A 19159-nucleotide genomic window follows, 5' to 3' on the forward strand; every position below is an offset into this window, starting at 1 on the left:
ATGTCAGGAAGAGGAAAAGGCGGGAAAGGACTCGGGAAGGGAGGCGCTAAGCGTCATCGTAAGGTTCTCCGCGATAACATCCAGGGAATCACCAAGCCCGCTATTCGCCGTTTGGCGCGCCGTGGTGGAGTGAAGCGTATTTCCGGTCTGATCTACGAGGAGACTCGTGGTGTACTCAAGGTGTTTCTGGAGAACGTCATCCGCGACGCCGTCACCTACACCGAGCATGCTAAGAGAAAGACCGTCACCGCCATGGATGTGGTGTACGCTCTGAAACGCCAGGGACGCACCCTGTACGGCTTCGGCGGTTAAACACTCCAACGGCTAACGAAGCGAATACAACGGCTCTTTTAAGAGCCACCCACATCTTCAACAAAAGAGTTTTTATTTCTGTATGTGTGTAAAAGTGAAGTATTTACAATCTAGTAAACACCGTTTAAAAGCTGTATGATGTTTATATAAAACGCTGTGTTGGAGTCTTCAGCTTGTAGAAATAATTAAGAAACCGCATTCAAATGCATTTTAAAAACACCAAAAATCAAATGAACAAAGTATTTAAAATGTATGTGGTACACACTACTTTTTAATGTGGACTTTTAAAAGATAACGTTCATTCACGAATTATATTTACATGGTCTTTTCTGAGGGTTGAACGCGTGATCTACTTAATTTCTGTATGAAATTATTGTAAAACGGCGGGAAGGGACACAAAGCGAAGCGGAGGGGGAGGAGTAACAGGAAAAGACTGAGGTGGTAGGAGGTCCCTCACGTGTTGAGGTATTGGATATAGACCAATCAAAATCCGTTTTTGGCTTGTGCTTAATTACAATGTGACCTGTACATAGAGCGCCCTCGAGGCGGAGCTGTTCATTCTTTTTTCAGTATCGAGAGTCAGCAGCACCATGCCTGAGCCAGCCAAGACTGCTCCCAAGAAGGGCTCGAAGAAAGCCGTGACCAAGACTGCCGGCAAAGGAGGCAAGAAGCGCAGAAAGTCCAGGAAGGAGAGCTACGCTATCTACGTGTACAAAGTCCTGAAGCAGGTTCACCCCGACACCGGCATTTCGTCCAAAGCGATGGGGATCATGAATTCGTTCGTCAACGACATCTTCGAGCGCATTGCGGGTGAGTCCTCTCGTCTGGCTCACTACAACAAACGCTCCACCATCACTTCCCGGGAGATCCAGACCGCCGTGCGCCTGTTGCTGCCCGGTGAGTTGGCCAAGCACGCCGTGTCCGAGGGCACCAAGGCCGTGACTAAATACACCAGCTCCAAGTAAAGCGCGTCACCGCCGCCATCAACACAACGGTTCTTTTAAGAGCCACCCATGTTGTCCGTCAAAGAGTGATTTCCTGCCGTGTAGGATTGTGTATTTCGAAGTCGTTTTCTAGGAGCCACTTGTAAATCCAATAGAATTTTTAAGCTGTATTGTTCTAGATCAAAGTAGTTTCTAGCCGTACAGAGCTGTTCAAAACTAGCACATAGCAGCTTTACAACTCTGCTCTACTCGTAGCTGTTACTTTTTCTTACAACAAATAAAACCATGAATCTCGGACGATCAAAGGAATTTAATTTAATACAACATGAAGACTAGGGGAAAAAACACAGTGGAATAAATAAACTTATTATATAAATATTTAACTCTCCTGTTGACTCTCACTCATGTAAAGTGACTGGGGTTGTTTGGTTCCATTATGAATCCACTATAATACATATTTATAATGTTTCATCAGACCTTTTTTTCAGCTCTTGTAAACTTTACAATTTTGAGCTTGCATTCGTTGTGTACGTCCTGCAGACCTTATTTACTGGAGCTCATACCCCACATTTTTAAGGGGGAAAAAAGATTTTGATTATATGATAAGATGAAGCCTATTGTACTGCTTATCACAGAATACTTCAGTAAGATGTTTACCAAAATCACTTTTTTGAAAGATTTTGTGTGTATATATATATATATATTCCGCAAAAAAGAAACATCCTCTAACTTTCAACTGTTTTTACAGTAGTAAACTTAATGTGTAAATATTTGTACGAACACTAAAAGAGTCAACACCATAAGGCTCAAAATCAAAAGTACCAGTCAGTATCTGGTGGCCACCAGCTGCTTGAAGTACTGCAGTGCATCTCCTCCTCATGGACTGCCTATTGCGGACAGTCTGAGCACTGATGGAGGGATTGTGTGTTCCTGGTGTTACTCGGGCAGTTGTTGTGGCCATCCTGTACCTGTCACGCAGGTGTGATATTCGGATGTACCCATCCTGTTCGGGTGTCGTTACACGTGGTCTTCCACTGCGAGGATGATTGGCCGTCCTTCCTGTCTCCCCGTAGCGCCGTCTTAGGCGTCTCACGGTGCGGACGTGGCGATTTATCCCCTAGCCACACCAGCGGTCCTCATGCCTCCCTGCAGCATGCCTAATGCACGTTCACGCAGATGAGCAGGGACCCTGGGCATCTTTCTTTGGGTGTTTTTCACAGTCGGTAGACAAGTCTCTTTAGTGTCCTGCGTTTTTAGAACTGTGACCTTAAATGCCTACTTTCTGTAAGCTGTTAAGGTCTTAACGACCATTCCACAGGTGCATGTTAATTAATTGATTATGGTTAATTGAACATGCATGGAAAACATTGTTTAAACCCTTTACAATGAAGATCTGTAAAGTATTTGGTTTTTTACAACATTATTGTTGAAATACACAGTCCTGAAAAGAGGACGTTTCTTTTTTTGCTGAGTATATATATGGCACAAAATAACTTTTGTGGTCCCGGGCACAAGTGACTGATAGGATATAGGATGCGTTGAAAACAAAAGCTTAAATGCACACATTGGAAACCTATAATAGTAAGTAATCTTTGTTATTATTATAACACAGGGCTGGACTGGGACAAAAAAACGGCCCGGGCATTTTGACTAGAGACCGGCCCACTAGGTATTATTGGCAAAGCCATAAAGCCTTTGAATGAAAACACCCGCTGTTCTGACAGCGATGTACACTGTCCTGTTGGTATATATGTATCAATCTAACTTAAACCTACACCATCCTCCCTATTCTGGTATTCTAAACAGTACTTAGCGGAAAACAAAAGACAGCTTGGTCGAGTTAACCTCCTGAACTATCTACAACACATGGTGGAAACCTGAAATTAAGACAGAGAAGACTAGAGGTGAGACATGATCTATAATGAGTATTAAAATTAATAAATTAGAGATTTAGTGATATTTTCATAAACTATTTATTTACCACATCAACAAACAGCATGGCAGCACAAAATATTTTTTAAACATGGCAACCTTTAAAAAGTGAAAGGAGACAGAGAAAGAAAGTTGAGAAAGAATAACACTTAATTGAATTTTTGATGCCATTTTACACACAGTACATGGCACAAGAACTGACAACACAACAAAACACAGAGATCATGATTGCTGGAGTGTCATCCAGAGACCTGGGCTGCCACAACCAGCTAAATCCTAACACAAATGCACAGAAATAAATTATTTTTCTACAATAATTAAATAGATTCAACATCTTTCTTCGACATAATTTCAGACTGCACAGATGGTAAGCTTACTGGGCTTACAGAGACTTAATATTTTTAGACTTAATATTTTTAGACTTAATATTTACTATAAACGATAATGGATTTCTATACATTTAACATCAAATGACCACTTTGGTTGTAAGATTCAGATAATTATTTAAAAGCTAGACATTTAAAATGAGAATAAGAAAGAAAAGTATTTCTTTGTGACCCCCTTTCCTTGTTAATGCCCTACCTGGCCCCCTGGCAAAACTTTGCTAGACCCGCCCCTGCACAGTTACCAGCTGTCAGCTATGTAGAAAAGGATCCTGGTGTTATTTGTCTCTCAGAAACAGTTCATAACTTCCCTTCAACTCATTCATGTCACCTAAAAGATAAACCTGTTTCTCCATCACCTGTTCAACTCTGATGATTAAATAAGGACATCTCCTGGTTTTACCTTTATGTTTCTCTCTCACATATCCAAACCGATCATGACTAGCAGCTTTTATGTGGCTCCAGCAAACAGCTGATAAACCGATCAGCTGATCAACAGGAGAAGGAGTGGGAGAGAATGAGAGAAGCCGAGGCAGCTGCAGCGTAAAGACACAGGATAACTCCAGCTTTGTGTTTTTTTTAATTTATTTTTTTATTCTAGCTGAAATACAGGACAAATCGCGTTCCTTTTCACCTCAATACGTAACACGTAATATTTTCTCTGAATACGGGACGATTACGTTTTTTACGTTTGGCAACCCATACTAACTAACCTTATCAATAATTCACTCTCAGTAACATCATAGCACCAGCATAGAAACTCTGTCATCATGCTAACTAGTACACAGTAGGAGTTATTGTAACTGACTGTAAAAAGTTAGCAAGCACAACGAAAATAAGCTACACCTACTTGGTTTATAAGGTTTTTTTATGGTTTTACTTGGTTTTACTCCTCGGGTCTCTCCTCCTCCTGCCTCCCCTTTCACTCTTCAACCTGCGGCTGCTGGCCTCCATCACTTTCTAATTTTACTGAAGTGGAAGCTCCACTATAGCCACCAAACAACTGTGATATTTTAGCACATTTGGCAGCATCTGCCTGAAGGGCTAGTTTCTTTTTGGCCCTAATTTTTTCGGCTCCTCCTGCTGCTTTGCGTTTTTTGTTCTCCATTTTTGTTCAGCAATGATATGTGATTGCTGAGCCCTTACAAGGGGGAGGGTGCATCTGACCTCCTCGGCTGTAATTGGTCCAGCCCCGAATCCATCCGAAAATCACCATCAGCCCACCGGGCAAATGCCCGGTAAGCCCTATGGCCAGTCCAGCCATGTTATAACAGTAGGTCATCATTATTGATGACTGTCAGTTATTTATACGCGCACATTATACTGCTATTATTTTGAACACAACTGTATATATATATATATATATATATACAGTTGTGTTCAAAATAATAGCAGTGTGTACTGTAGAAAAAAGTTTAAACAAAATTGCTTGAAGTTTAATCTTCTTGTGCATCTCTGAACTAATATTTAGTTGTATAACCTGCTTTCTGAGAACTGCATTACATCTGTGACAATCGTGCTACACGCCACAATTCCTCTTACAGTTCTTGGTTTTGCCTCAAAAACAGCATTTTTTTTTTGTCAGGCCACAACTTTTCAATTGGATAAGGGGCTGGGGATTGGGCTACCACTCCATAACGTCAATCTTGTTGGTCTGGAACCAAGATGCTGATCGCTTACTGGTGTGTCTGTGGTTGTTGTCTTGTTGAAACACCTATTTCAAGGACATTCCCTCTTCGGCATACAGTAAGGCAACATGACCTTTTTAAGTATTCTGATGGACTCAAATTGATCCATGGTGAAACAGAAAGCAGGAATTGATCTGCATTCATACTGTGTGTTAGTTGGCAGGCAGTTCAGCATAACAGTTAATGTTAATTGATGTTAATATGGAGTCCAGTTTGTTATTGAAAACACAGGTAGACTTGTATAAAGTTCCAGTCCTGAACTATTGAAGAGTCAAGTCCTTAGAGAAACAGCTACATCCAACAGCCAACACCAGTCAAGGCCAGAACCGTCTTCTAGGTAGAAAGAACCATCCCCAGACACGAGACGCATCCCAAAGAGACACACAGGGAATCCATGTGACGAGATCTCCAACAACCATCTCCAGGAACAACATGTGTAGCTCGACAGAGAGAGAGGGGGAGAGAGGGAAGAGAAAGAGCAGGAGAGAGAGCAGAAGAGAAGAGATAACAGTTAGGTCTGGTCACAGTCATATAATGTAAATGTACATCTATATTTACTCTATTTTTACTGTAAGAGAGTGCAAGCAGAGACTCCGGCAGGACTAACTATGACATCATAACTAAAAGGGAGAGCCAGAAGGAAACACAGACATGAGGGCTTCCTGAGATGTAAAGCAACCAATCACCTTACTGTCAACAAACCTGAGTGATCAATGAGAGTGGGGAGGACAGCATCCAAACATACCAGTTCACCATAATACTCTACGTTCATGAGTCCCCCAGATCTGCTCCTTTACCTAAGGCTAATCTATTTATAAAAATGCCTGATTAAATAAATAGGTTTTTAGCCTGGACTTAAACACTGAGACTGTGTCTGAGTCCCGAACACTTATTGGAAGACTATTCCATAATTTCGGGGCTTTGTAAGAAAAAGCTCCGCCCCTTGCTTTAGGTTTCATAATACGCGGTACTGATAAGCAGCCTGCATCCTTTTATCAAAGTAGGCGTGGCGGATCGTAAGACACTAGCAGTTCGCTCAGATACTGCGGTGCGAGACCATTTAATGCTTTGTATGTCAAGAGTAGTATTTTAAAATCAATACAAAATTTCACAGGGAGCCAATAAAGTGAAGATAAGATAGGTGTGATGTGCTCGTATCTTTTGGTTCTAGTGAGGACTCTCGCTGCTGCAGAGAGTGGTGCGTTGAGCTGAATGAATCATCTGCATCCCTGACCTGCAACTCAATCTACAGCAAACGGTGCTGGACTAAGGCCAGGAAGATGGTGAAGGACCTCAGCCATCCCAACAATGGACTGTTCTCTCTGTTGCGGTCTGGGAAGCGATTCCGCTCCCTGAAGACCAATACAGAGAGATTGAGGAGGAGCTTCTTCCCGCAGGCCATAAGGTTTCTCAACCACAACACAATACAGGACTAATATTATCTCTTTTACATCCAACACTGACTGGGCATTCATGGACACTATGGACACATTCATGCACACTTTTCGCACTATATACTTATATGGCGCTTTTCCACTGCATAGTACGGCACGGCACGGTTCAGTTCAGCTCACTTTTGGGGGGTTTTCCACTGGGAACAGTACCTGGTACCTGGTCCTTTTTTTAGTACCACCTCAGCCGAGGTTCCAAGCGCGCCGAACCGTTACCAAAACGTGACGTGTAAACTCTGCTGGTCACTGATTGGCCGGAAAAAATCGTCATTACTGCGTCACTGAACTTGCGACACGAGACACAACAGACCCGCGAGTATTATTAGCAGAGCCAGCGAAGGATTGGACGCACCTTTTTGTACTGTATTAACAAAAAAAAATGGCTGTTTCATGGTCTATTGAGGAAGTACAGACGTTCCTCTCATTGGTAGCGGATCCAGCGAGAGCTTGATGGGGCGACGCGGAATGAAAAAGTTTTTCAGGAGGTCGCTAAGCTCTTGGCCGGACACGGCTACCATCGGACTTACAAACATTGTAGGAACAAGTTAAAAAAGTAAAAAAAAATGAAGAACGACTACAGAAGTATAAAGGACCACAACAGCCGGAGTGGTTCAAACAGGCGGTCGAGGAAGTGGTTCGCCCAAATGGACGCAATCTACGGAGGCAGACCAACGAGCAAAGGAAGGGATGGTGCCCTGGACTCGGCCATGCCATTGTTGTTGGAGAACACGATCGAGGATGGTACGTTGTGTTTTTATAACGCTTGAAATCCTAACCTTTCTGGTTTTATTGACCGTCGATGCTTATTTTATATCGCAATTTGACTGTAAAATCATGGCCTTAATGAAGCACGAACTCCTAGTAGCTAACATGTATCAGTGGTAGTGCTATTGTTCATGATGTTCATGTTTTTTTTGTTGTGTTGCAGTAGTTTGTGCATTCCCAACTGATTATACAAACTTTGCGTTTCACACTCATTGTCCACGATCGATTCACTTGTACTTTCTACATGCAAGGACGACGACTCCTCTTCCCAAGCGGTCTCCACCACGCCCGCCAACACCATCGGCCTCCAGCTGCACGGCAACACCGCAGCGTGTGTTTACGGAAACAATACTCATTTGATACTTCATATATCATATTATGTACAAATAGGATATCACAATATAGGATATTTATCCTTATATACCGTGTCTCATGAATTACTGTTGCTTACCATAAATAGTTTAATACCATAAATAATAATACTATACAATACCATAGATACTGTAAATGTAATTGAGTAAAATCAAATGAATTTCAAAAATAATTTCTCTCATTTTCACTCCAATTTTCTACGCTTTGGTCCAGGCAAGAGGAAACGGAGCCTGCACCATCAGGAACATCTTGCTGCATTAAGAGAGATGCAGGTGGCAGACATTGAGCAGCAGGAGCTGAACCGTGCCCAGAGGGAGCGCCACTTGCAGATGGCACTGGAAGAGGCCAAACAAGCGAGGGAGCAGGAAGCGGCCTTGAGGGCAGAGGAACACTCTCAGACGGCAGCTTTCAATCAAGCATTCCTCAATGTTATGGGGATGCTTGTCCAGGCAATGAGCGGCCGACGGGAATAGAACTCTCTTGCTGACTAATGCCATAGGTGTTTGTTTTTGTGTTTTTTTTGTTTTTTTTTTGATAATGTTTGCACTACATGTCTGCACACTTAACAGTTTCTTCTGTTAATGTTAAAATTTATTTTGTTCTACTTGTCTGTTGTATATCCGTTGTGCACTACATACTACATACATGTGCACACTGTTTAAAGTTTACAGTTTATATTTTTACTACTTATATTTTTACTTTTTGCACCTTGTAGATTTTTAGTGTTTTCTGGTCATATTTTTACCTGTAAAATTGTGTTGTGCTTCAATAAAAACAATCTGATCAAATACGTGTAGCCCAAGACTATATTAAAGATTTATTATTGTATGAGCAGGTAAAGTACCTCCTGATAAAGACAAATGGTTAATGCCACCACGCCGAGTCGTGCCACGCAGTGGAAAAGCGCCAATACTTTTATTATGGACCACTGCACAAATCACTTTTATAATAAGACACTTTAAGAAGTCACTTTATGCATATTTGCACACCTCAGCCATTTTGACATTACTTATATGGACAAATTTCTATTTTCTTCTTTTATATTTTTTTATTATATATATTTTATTTTTATTTGTACAGTATATATTTATTTTATGTTACTTAGCACAGTATATTTTACTAGTTAATTTCATTTTTCTGCAATACTTCTTTTACTGCAATATATCTTTATTTTTACTTGTACAGTATATTTTCCAGTTAACTTTATTATCTACCGTGTTACCTTTTATTCATATTTATTTCTTATGTTTAAGCTTTTATTTTAAGGTCACTGGTAGTCGAAAAAGCATTTCACTGCATATCGTACTGTGTGTGGCTGTGTACGTGACATATAAAATTTAAATTGGATTAAAATTTGATTTGAATTTGATTTTGAATTTGATTTGCATTCTGGATTGCTGAAGCTTGTTTATGCACCTAGTTGGACAACCAGACAGTAAGGCATTACAATAGTCCCACCTAGAGGTGATAAAAGCATGAACTAGTTTTTGTGCATCGTTTAGCGACAATATATTTCTTATCTTGGCAATATTTCTGAGGTGAAAGAATGCTATCCTGGTAATATTATCTACATGAGCTTTAAATGAAAGACTGGAATCTATAATCACACCAAGGTCTTTTACTGTTGCATTCGATAGAACAGAAAGGCCAGCTAAAGTTACAGAGTGATCTAGAATCTTACTTCTAGCTGTATGCGGTCCTATGACTAGAACTTCTGTCTTATCTGGATTAAGCAGAAGGAAGTTAAATAACATCCAATTTCTTATGTCCTGCACACATAACAGTGAAAACTAATACCATGCTTAAGGATTATGTTGCCCAGAGGAAGCATGTAAAGGAAAAAAAAGCAATGAGCCTAAAACTGACCCCTGTGGAACACCAAACTCCACTAGGGAACATTCAGAATAATCATAATTTAAGTCTACATACTGATACAGATCGGACAGGAGAGGGCTGTACCCTTAATTCCTACTACATTTTTTAATCTGTGAAGAAGAATAGCGTGATCAATGGTGTCAAAAGCTGCACTGAGGTCGAGTAATACAAGCATAGTTACACAACCCTGATCAGAGGCCAATAGGAGGTCATTTACTACTTTAACGAGTGCTGTCTCTGTGCTGTGATGAGGCCTAAATCCTGACTGATACAGTTCATGTATGCCATTTCTTTGTAGACATGAGCATAGCTGCTCCGCTACTATCTTTTCCAGAATCTTAGAGATTAAGGGGAGGTTTGATATTGGCCTGTAATTGGACAGCTGACAGGGGTCGAGGTCAGGTTTCTTAATTATTGGTTTGATAACTGCTAATTTAAAAGATTTTGGAACATAACCAATGCTGAGTGAAGAATTAATTATTCTCAACAAGGGTTCTGTTATTGCTGGTACTATCTGTTTAAGAAAATGTGTTGGTCCAGGATCTAATATACAGGTTGCAGAAGAGATGAGTGAAATTAGTTCATTCTCTTCAAGGGGAGTAAAGTATTCTAGGTTCTGATCTGACATGGCTAGATTAACATCTGCATAACTTACATTGTTCGGTTTCAAAGCCTCAATTTTATGCCTAATATTTACAATTTTATTATTAAAAAAGTTCATGAAGTCCTCACTATTGCATGATGTTGTTGTGGAGATTTCTGCAGTGGTCTTATTTCTGATTAATTTGGCTACAGCATTAAATAAAAATCTCTGATTATTTTTGTTATTTTCTATAAGAGTGGAGAGATATGTTGATCTAGCTACACTAAGAGCTTTTCTATAGTTCAGGATGCTCTCCTTCCATGCTATTTGAAATACTAACAATTTAGTTTGACGCCATTTACGTTCTAATTTCCGAGCGGTCTGTTTTAAAGTGCGCGTGTGATCGTTATACCAGGGAGCAAGTTTCTTATCTCTAATAATTTTTCTTTTAACTGGAGCTACATTATCTAAGGTATAACGGAGCGTAGACTCTAGATATTCAGTCGCCTTAGTATAAGTTGATAACTCTAGGAGATTACTGATAAAACTCTGTGTGGTAGTTAATGTAAATGTACGTTTAGTTCAGTAGCGCGGCGCTGTGTGTATTTTATTACTATGACACACTTGAATTGAGACAAGATAGTGATCTGATATAGCTTCAGATGGACTTGTAAATAAATTTCTTATACTTAATCTGAAGAATATTATTAAATCTAAAGTGTGACCTGCTTTATGAGTAGGTCCTACTACACACTGATTTACTCCTACTGAGTCCAGTATGGCATAAATGATGTTCTCAGAGGGTCTTCTGGATTCTTAAAATGAATATTAAAATCTCCAGCAATTAACGCCTTGTCTACAGAAACGACTAGGTTTGGGAGGAAATCTGCAAATTCACTAAGAAATTCAGAGTACGGCCCTGGAGGTCTGTAAATGACAATTAGTGGAATCGACTGAGCTGACTTAATATTTGTAGCTACACTTGTTATGTTACTATAGAGAACTTCAAATGAATTAAATTTGTGTCCGTGTTTTTGTACAATAGTTAAATTATCATTGGTGTATGTAGCTGTATCCAGGAGGACCTGCTTCATTTAGAGCTACATACTCGTCCTGTTTAACCCAGATTTCTGTTAAACAGAGTATATCAAATTCCTGATCCATGATAATTTCATTAACTATAACTGCTTTAGATGCGAGATTTCTAATATTTAACAGTCCTAGCTTCAGATCAGAGGTGCCGGCTGCGCATTCAGTGTGATCTGAGTTTGTAATATCTATGTTAACAGCACAAGATCACAGGGGGGAGGATCCTGGAACAGGATCCCACTGTTTGTGCAATTCCTCATGTCAGATGTGGATTTGACCAAGGGACTATTCTTAAGCAATTTTTTATATTTTTAATAACATATTAAGTCCAGTGGGCTTGGTATTATTTTTTGTGCTGTCTGTTTAATAGTACAAATATTAATAAGTATTTATTTTATTTGTTTGTGTAAATAAATAAATAAATATCCTATATGTGAAATAATCTGATGGTGAATTGCATGCTGTTTTACTGTACCAATAGACAATGTTCAGTTATTGATGTATGCTACTGAAGCCTGACAATAAAAAAATAGTTACAAAAATATTAATTTATTTTCCCAATTTTTGTTTCACCAAAAAAATATGTTGTAAAATATTAAAATAAAATGCTATTTTTTATTGCCCTTCTTGTCAGTATTGGAATATGAATAGCATTAATTCATATGAACATTAATAAGTTATATCATGTGACAATTTAACAAGCCTATTCAGCAAACAGTTTATATTGTTTATTGAGAGGCCTACAACACACTTGGACTTCAAGTAGGGAGAACTATAGGTTATTTGAGCACATGTTTAATATTACAAGAATGTGCTGTGTTGGCAAAATAAAATAAAATTTTTTTATGATTAACTGATAAATACTTCATGTGTAAAACATAATATCTTTTAAAATTACACACATAGTCAATGCCACATAACAAAAAAATCTGAAGATTTCTATTTCGACAGTGTAAACATGGGAGGACTACAAGGTACCTTGTCTTGGCAACAGCAAAAGGTGTGAATGGGTGTCAAAACCGTGTGTGCGTGTATGTGTGTGTGTGTTTTTCTTTCTCTTGCGAGTGTGTGTTATGTGTGTGCGCGCATAATCTGACCCCGGCCAGTCACACACAAACACACACGCTCTCTTTCTCTCTCGCATTTACTTTGTGTCAGTGTTTAAGTGTGTGTGTGTGTGTGTGTGTGTGTGTTTTTCTCTTGCACTGCAGTGTATGTGTTTGTTTTTTTTTCTCTTGCGCTGCAGTGTGTGCTTTAATGTGTTTGTGTGTGTTTGTGTGAAACAGAGAGGGGGTGCTTCACTCAGACACAACCGGCACGGTGTCAAATTACACTCGCGCACACACATAACACACACTCAGCAGCGCAGGAGAGAGAAAAACACACACAGTGCCTGTGCGCATAAATGGAAACACTTATCTGTCAGGATTTTAATTTTTACTTTTTTTAAGGTAACATGGAGATTAATTAGTTTTATTTTAAATTTTTATTTTGTGTTAATTATTTTAATGTTTTTTTTTTTTTTTGGGCTGTGGAACAAATAATTTGAATTTCCATTATTTCTTATGGGAAAATGTGCTTTAATTTACGGGTGTTTTGGAATACGAGCCCACTTCTGGAACGAATTACGCTCGTCATCCGAGGTTCCACTGTAATCTAGCTAAAAAATTATTAAATATAGCATCAAAAATGTTGGGATGATATTGTAAGGGTTAACCCCTAGGGGGCGCCAAACACCCAAAGACTACGTTTATGTTTTGTTGTAGTTCATTTGAGTTAACTTAATTTCCCATAAGGCACCTCGGTCAGGTGATGAGAGCACGCACCTAACCAGAGGTGAATTATTAGTTAGATTATAAATAGCCTGTTTAAGTTGAGAGTAGTGTCTAGCATTTGTTATGATTATTGTTGTGATGGTTGTTGTTATGTTTATAGTAAGTGTTGTATTTAAAGTAAAGTTTTCTGTTATTAGTGTTTTCTTTCAGTTTTGCTTTCTTTCGTTAATAAAAGAACATCTTGAACCGTCAACGCTGCCTCAAACTGCAGACAACCCAAACGTGACAATGATAATTTATTAAATGTTTGACTTATTAGCAAATAATTTCTACAATTACTTTAGTCTTGATGGGACAGGTGTTTGAGTAATGAACATGTGCATTAGATATATTGGGACAAGTATTCAGGTGCCATAAAAACTTACTTAAATCATTTGCTTTTTACTTACATTAAAAAGTTACTTCTTGTTGAATTTCCATGATTTACTGTTTTTGGTAATTAAATAACTTTATTAATTCTGTAAGGAGATAGGCCATTTTTATCCAATGTCATAAAGGACTGTATTCCATGTGGAAAATGTAGCACATGGTTCCCCCAAAACAATCTTTGAACATTTTATAATTTAAATTTGTTCAGGTTTTTATTTAGTTTGCTAAAATGTGTGAGCCATTTTACCTGAACATGTCATCTGAGTTTGGGGTACTTGTGTCAAAATCTTCCATAGTATTCTATTTCGCAACATATTTTCTCTGTAGAAATATGGCAGAGATCCACAACAATTTAAATTACTAACACTTAAGATAGTCTTGCTTTATTTAAGGTGGTTTTCTTCCAAAAAGGGTCTCAAATTCAGACTTCAGCCTACATTTTTAACCACTTTAAATGTTTTCTTATACCTCAGCAACATTATGATCTTTTCGCATCACTGTTAACAGTTTTATGAAATTTAATATCTTTATCAAATTAATAGGTTATAAATTTATCTCAAGTGTTATATGTACGAATAAAACATTGACCTTTTATTGATGACCATATGTTTGCAATGTATTTAATGCCTTATATAATTTTCCTTTTTTATGAATCACAGAAAATGGGAGGATATCGAAAAGGAAAGGGAGCTTCAAGAAAGGACGTATGGTTATTGGTTGGAGAAAAAGAAATGGTAGTTACTGAATTTCTGAAAGCTGACCAGGGCTGTGAAGACACAACATACACCTCAAAGGTGTGGTCCAACCTGTCCTATAAGCTTTTTAAAAAGGACAGTGTTAGAAATTGTCACTGGTTATGGGTCATTTGGACAATGAATGGCAATGGTGTACGGCAGTGACGGTTCTACACTGAATTGCTCCCCGGGCGAGACTCCCTCCCAGCGCCCCCTTTGAAGCAAAAGAAGAGAAAGAAACCAATGGGACTGACATAAATAAATGGAAAGAAATTGAACCAGAGAAAGGTTCGACTAAACTTAAACAGCCATGAACAGATTATTTTTACAACAGCTTCAGAGGGAAAAATCCTTGCTGCACACTTGCTTTCAAATATCAACATTCTAAGCCTGATAAAAGCAGAAAAAAACATTCACATTATTTATTTATCTATGGAGTCTGCCCATTACCTTCATGCACGGCGAAATACACTTTCAGATGACAGAGAAACCCAGAAGGGGTTTCAAAATTACAGTCATCCAAAGAGGAAAATCAAAATTACAGTCATCCAAAGAGGAAAGATTAAACACAAAATGAGACAAAAATAATTTAGACCAGCAACAAACTTACGACGTGGGAAAATTGCACTGTCAGTGCAAAATGGAGTTAGCCAAGAGTACTATCGACGGGTAAAACACACTCCTGCAGCTGAGCTCTTGGCTGGAAACATCACTAGGAGCTTGAAACAAGACATAATGAAAGTCATCAGTTATGAAGTAAAAAAGGAATCTCGTCTTCACAATGACATCCTCATGGAGATGTGCCTGACACAGAACATTCTGAGAGAAGCAGATTTTATCGTATGCCTGGGTAAATACAGCACTTTCAAGTTGACCCCTTTGGAGTTAATTTGTATACAGAAACTGGAATCAGCATCTCGGTACAACATCTGCGTCGAAATGGTCCAGTGAGTTTATAATTAGATGCAAGAGGAAATGTTGTCACAAAAATACCCGTGTCCTTTACTACTCTCTGACTCTACCAGGAATGGGTCATAACTCACCACCACTTCCAGTAAATGAAATGCTAACAAATGAACATTCTATTCTACCCATCACAAACTGGATCATGAAGTTCTTACTGCAGGTTTCACAAATACACAAGGCAACGAATCCATAAAGTAGAAACAGACTACAGCTGGGCATTAATGCAAAGTGTCCTCATTCAAAGAAACTCAACAAAGAAAGTGTTGTTAGTTACCTGGAAAGAGCCTTTAACATCTGCAGCAGAAAAACCACTTGGAAAAAAATTAGAAGCTTCACAGTTCTCCACCTTTGTTCAGCTCATATATTAAAAGCAATTGCACAGGTCACTGGAAGGAAAACCGATGGCAAACGACTGAAGCAGTTCATCATTTTCGCATTTGCAAGGATGCAGAACACCGCATCACTTAGAGAAAATTAACATTTTCAGACCACTGTGCACAGTTTAGTTAGCAACCCGACTTACAAAGACTGTGCAAAAGAATCTTGAAGCTTTTCAAAGGTTTATTGGAAAATCAGCACAAGAAAATTGTGAACATTTGGAGAAAACCAGGGTGTGTGTGCTCTATCTGAAACAAATGAACTAAAATGTCATGAACACACAATTCTGAGCAGATCTCCATTGTTTTCAAAAAGGCAGTCAATCAAGGAAATCAAGGAAGCTCAGACACTTGCACAAGATTACTATAGGTTTACAGAGGCTCTGAAATTGTGAATTCTGTTGTTTCACACTATATGGAAATCATCCCCTTGTGGAGCGGCATGAAATTTGCGGAGATAATTGATGTACTGTAGATATTCGGAGATATGCAACAGATAATATTTAAATGAAGAGTTCATATCGAAGCCCCTTCAGCCAAGACAGTCTCAGGAGGGATGGTCAAAAAGAGATGTCACAAAACCTCAACATTCAAAATCAAGGTATTTCACAGCTTCATATCATGTTCCTTCTCCAAAAGAGAAAAAGGCTGAGAAGTAAGTTATAATTGTAGGTAAAACCTGGGCAGAAGGACTCAATGGCCAAAAGTATTGCCACAGAAGAACAGCATATTTCAGGAGAGGTAAAATCTGAGTATTTTGTGAGGGTTCACCACTAGAGGGCAATGTTTAGTGTTTGTAGTTGTAGTTTATAGACTCAGTTTCCCAGAAGGCACCTCGGTCAGGAGACATGGGTGCGCACCTGAACCAAGGAAGTTAATTAGCTTTGTTATAAATACATGTTTGTTCTGGGAAACTGGGTCGAGCATTAATTTCAGTTTTGTTAAGTCGGTTTTAATTTGTTTAGTTATAGTTGGCCTTTTGATTTCTGGAGCTCTTTAAGTTTGCATTTGTCTTAATTTATGAGTATGTCTCTTTATCTCTGTGTCTCCTAGCAGGAGAATTAGCTTTTTGTGTTTACCCTCATGTGTGAGTAACCTCCTTTGCATGTTTAGTTTTTAGTCTGTATAAATACTAATCAGTGCACTACTAACCTGCTTAGATCTTAGTCTGTCTAGTCTCCTTGTCTGCTTAGCGCTTAGTCTGTTTAGCTACTAACTTGTTTAGCCACTAACCTTTATAGTTCTTAGTCTGTTTCATACCTAGTCTGCTGTTTACCTAGCCTGTTCGCCCCTTGGGTCTCTGGCTACTAGCCTGTTTAGCTACTAGCTAGCTTAGCAGCTAATGTAGATAACAGCCAAGCCTGTCTTGTGTGTTTAGCCCCTTGCATGTATCGTCCCCTGTGTTTAGTCCTCTAGTCTGTTTGTGTCTTGTCTTGATGGTATCCCGTTGTCAAAAAACTATATTCATTTTGGTGATTACAAATAAACTGAAATCCTCGGAAGTACACTGCAAATATACTAACAAAAAATTGTACTATCAGTTAATATATAAAAAAATATACTAACATCATGCTTTTACCAAATTTTGGAATTAAACTTTAAATATACTTAAAAATAATTGTATTATAGTAAAATTCTAAAAATATATTATTGGAAAATATTGTGGCATGGGCGGGGTTTTGGACTAGTAACCATCATGCTTTGCGGGAGGGGTTGTTAGGTGTTCACTCTGTCGAGGAAAGGTGTTTGGGTTAGTGGCTTCGGCCAGGGTGTGTGTGTGAGTTAGAAGTGTGTCTTGTTGATCTGTGTTTAGTGAATGTGTGGTTGTGTGACTTTTTGTGCCATGTTAAATAAAATACTCCCAGCCATTTGCATTGGGCAGCAAGGAAGCTCACTCGTCTCTCCTAGTCCCTTCGTGGCAGTGAAAAACGCTACAATATACTTTAAGTGAAAGGTTGGTCTAATTTCCAAAGTATACTTATTTAAACTTGTTTTTAATGTATTTTTGGTATATTAAAAAAAAATATTCTCAAAGTAATCATTGTACAAATATACAGAAAGTATACATTAGAATACAATTTTTAATATACGGTAGTCTCGGTATATTATCAGGTAAATTTAAATGTACTTGTATTTAGTGCACTACTCTCTCGTCCGTGTGCGCTTTTAGACTCTCCTAGAAAAAAAAGTATGCTAAGTATATTAAATCCTAGCATGCCAAAGCATACTTAAATGTACTTGCAGCCAGACTAATGACTAGTATACTTGAAGTTCGCTATTTTGAAACAACTAATTAAATAAATAAGTATATATAATTAAAAGTAAATATAATTAATAAATAAGTGTATTTAAGTTGTAATTAAATTGTACAAAAGCACAATTTTAAGTGTATTAAGTATACTTTTGTGTGCTAAAGTGGGACAACATTAAGTATACTTAGTACACTTAAAGTATATGGCAGTGTGTGTACTAACGTACATACCTGACAGAAATTAATACAATTTAAGTGTACGTGCATGTTATTCACAAGTTCTGACGCGTGTCTTTTGTTACAGTGTCACTGACGACTCCAGACGTTTTTTTTTTTTTTTGTCTCTTGTTTATTTTTAACATCAAAGTACCACGGTTGTTACAGTTTCTTGCATAAATCCACTGTAGTCACGACAAGTCGCTTGCTGTGTTCTGTAGCTTCGATAGATTACAGTTACAACAACTCATTTTACTGTATTCCTTTTAGCTTACTGTCTCACGATCAAAAGCTTGTGTGCTCCACACCTTTTTGTATCCTTCCGTGTCTTAACAACTAACGTGCGTGATAGACATGCAACTACATAACTGTGAGATGATGTCACAATACAAATTATGAGTATGATACTTAGTGCTTAATGCTTAACCAATAGACTGAAATGTAATAAACACAACAAATCACAAGAATGAAATATGACCCTTACATTTCCAGCCCCTAATTGACAGGCAGGAAGACTGACAATTACACTATTTTTTTTTTTTTCAATAGGACCACAAAACATTTGTTTACAGTTTAGCTTAAGGTATTCATATCGTTGCGTACCAAATGAAAGGAACATAACTACTTCATAAGGTAATTAACAGTCCCTTTCACATATGAGGCACAGCTTATCGATGGGTCTTTCCAGGGTACTGGTTTTAGTTTTGACCAGCACACCTTTTTTATCAGGGAACACTTTCGTGATCCATCCGACAACCCATGAATTTCTTGGAGAAGTGTCGTCAATTATTAGGACTACGTCTCCGATCGTGAGGTTTTTTCTCACTTGAGACCATTTTTGGCGCTTCTGAAGCAAGGGCAAATATTTACGCACCCATCGCTTCCAGAATAAGTCGGCAAGGTATTGAATTTGCTTCCACTTGCGACGAGCATAAATGTCCTCTTTTTTTATAAGTCCAGGAGGCAAGTTTGGCTGTTTTTTCATCAGCAGCAAGTGGTTGGGTGTCAGGGGCTCCA

At 38.5% G+C, this 19159-nt stretch overlaps 1 protein-coding gene and 1 pseudogene across 1 annotated transcript; both read left to right on the forward strand.

The window, feature by feature from the left end:
* The window catches only part of LOC128543031 (histone H3-like), a 65938-nt pseudogene continuing 46779 nt past the window's right edge, over positions 1-19159 (forward strand).
* On the forward strand, positions 900-1288 carry LOC128543252 (histone H2B-like). The gene has a single exon (XM_053513621.1). It carries the CDS (start codon positions 903-905, stop codon positions 1275-1277), a length of 375 nt encoding a protein of 124 aa, XP_053369596.1. The 5' UTR covers positions 900-902; the 3' UTR covers positions 1278-1288.

Source organism: Clarias gariepinus, chromosome 2, assembly GCF_024256425.1.
Source record: "Clarias gariepinus isolate MV-2021 ecotype Netherlands chromosome 2, CGAR_prim_01v2, whole genome shotgun sequence".
Classification (NCBI taxonomy): Eukaryota; Metazoa; Chordata; class Actinopteri; order Siluriformes; family Clariidae; genus Clarias; species Clarias gariepinus.

What these genes read in the sequence shown, in the direction of transcription:
- LOC128543252 (XM_053513621.1), top strand. Translation starts at nt 903, where the DNA reads ATGCCTGAGCCAGCCAAGACTGCTCCCAAGAAGGGCTCGAAGAAAGCC.